This window comes from Pundamilia nyererei, unplaced genomic scaffold, assembly GCF_000239375.1.
Source record: "Pundamilia nyererei isolate P.nyererei 1_Seehausen unplaced genomic scaffold, PunNye1.0 scaffold01209, whole genome shotgun sequence".
Lineage (NCBI taxonomy): Eukaryota > Metazoa > Chordata > Actinopteri > Cichliformes > Cichlidae > Pundamilia > Pundamilia nyererei.
In genome coordinates, this window is record NW_005188610.1 from 8,756 (window position 1) to 9,930 (window position 1,175).

The window sequence follows — 1,175 nt, forward strand, 5'->3', positions numbered from 1 at the left end:
AATACTAAGGTGTTCTAACTTTCTTATAAAGCAACAAACTATTTCTCCAGGCTAAATGATGATCTTCTAATATTGTGCCATTTCCTCTCCAGCTTATCAGTTATCTGCTTTAAGCTACGTGTTTGAGAATCATACAATAACAAAGCGTCAACTCAGTTCTTATGAGGGTAACACCAGGATCCTGTTTTCGCTTCTCAACAAACGTCTTCAACGCCTTGAGGTTAACCCACCACACTTCTATTCATCTGAAACCCTTAACTCCTTGATGCTGTTCTTCACCACGTACATTAATAACATTCATCAGCAACTCAGTTCGAATGTTGTGTCTATCCCCTCTTCAGAACCTTTTCTCCATTTTGAACCTTTTCCCACCTTTCATGTTCCTAATATATCTGACATTTCTCAGTTCATATATAAATCAAAGCCGGCCACATCTCATCTTGATCCTCTGCCTACAGCACTTGTGAAATATTGGCTCTCTTCCTTACTTCCACTCATCTCTGCCATCATTCACTCTTCACTCACCACAAGAGAAGAACAACAATCATCTCAAGGCGCTTAATATTAAAAGGTAAAGACCCTCCAGCAGAATCAGGCTCTCAGAGTGGTGTAAAACTAGGTGAGCGAAGAATAAACACCAAAGAAAAACCAACTCAATCTCTCCACCTACCCAGTCATTTTTGTCTTTGCTTTTTTTTGCCTTACATTTGACCAATTATTCCCTTTAGTTTGACCCCGGACCTTTGTCCATAGCGCTGACGTTTGACCTATAAGTACAGCAAATATTTGGGTTTATGTCTGACCTTTGACCTGCAGCTGTATATCTATCAGTCTCCTTTCTTCTCTTCCATCACTGATGGAGCAGGTGTAGTTGCCGCTGTCAGTCAGTTGTGGTTTTCTCAGAGTGAGGCTGAAGTTTCCAGTGTTCAGAGCATCAGGCCTCATCGATGTGCGCCCGCTGTAACCCTGGTTTTGCTCTCCAAGATCATCTCCTTCTTTTCGTCGTAGGTGGACAGATTTGTTATAAAGATCTTTGTGAGTCCACATCACGGTGGAGTCATTCTCAGGTATTAAACCTGAGAACTCACAGGGCAGCAGGACAGACTCTGCCCCCTCATTCACCTCCACCACCACAGCCAGGGCATGCTGGGAAACTGAGGACAGGAACAGAAACA

General features: G+C 42.9%; 1 protein-coding gene across 1 annotated transcript in view; it reads right to left on the minus strand.

The window, feature by feature from the left end:
* LOC102193557 (V-set domain-containing T-cell activation inhibitor 1-like) overlaps positions 1–1,175 on the minus strand; it is a gene marked incomplete at its 3' end in the record, with an annotated part of 12,151 nt that overhangs the window by 8,737 nt on the left and 2,239 nt on the right. The window contains exon 2 of the mRNA XM_005755324.1: positions 804–1,154. Coding sequence (XP_005755381.1) covers positions 804–1,154 — 351 coding nt within the window. The remainder of the gene's footprint in view (positions 1–803; positions 1,155–1,175) is intronic.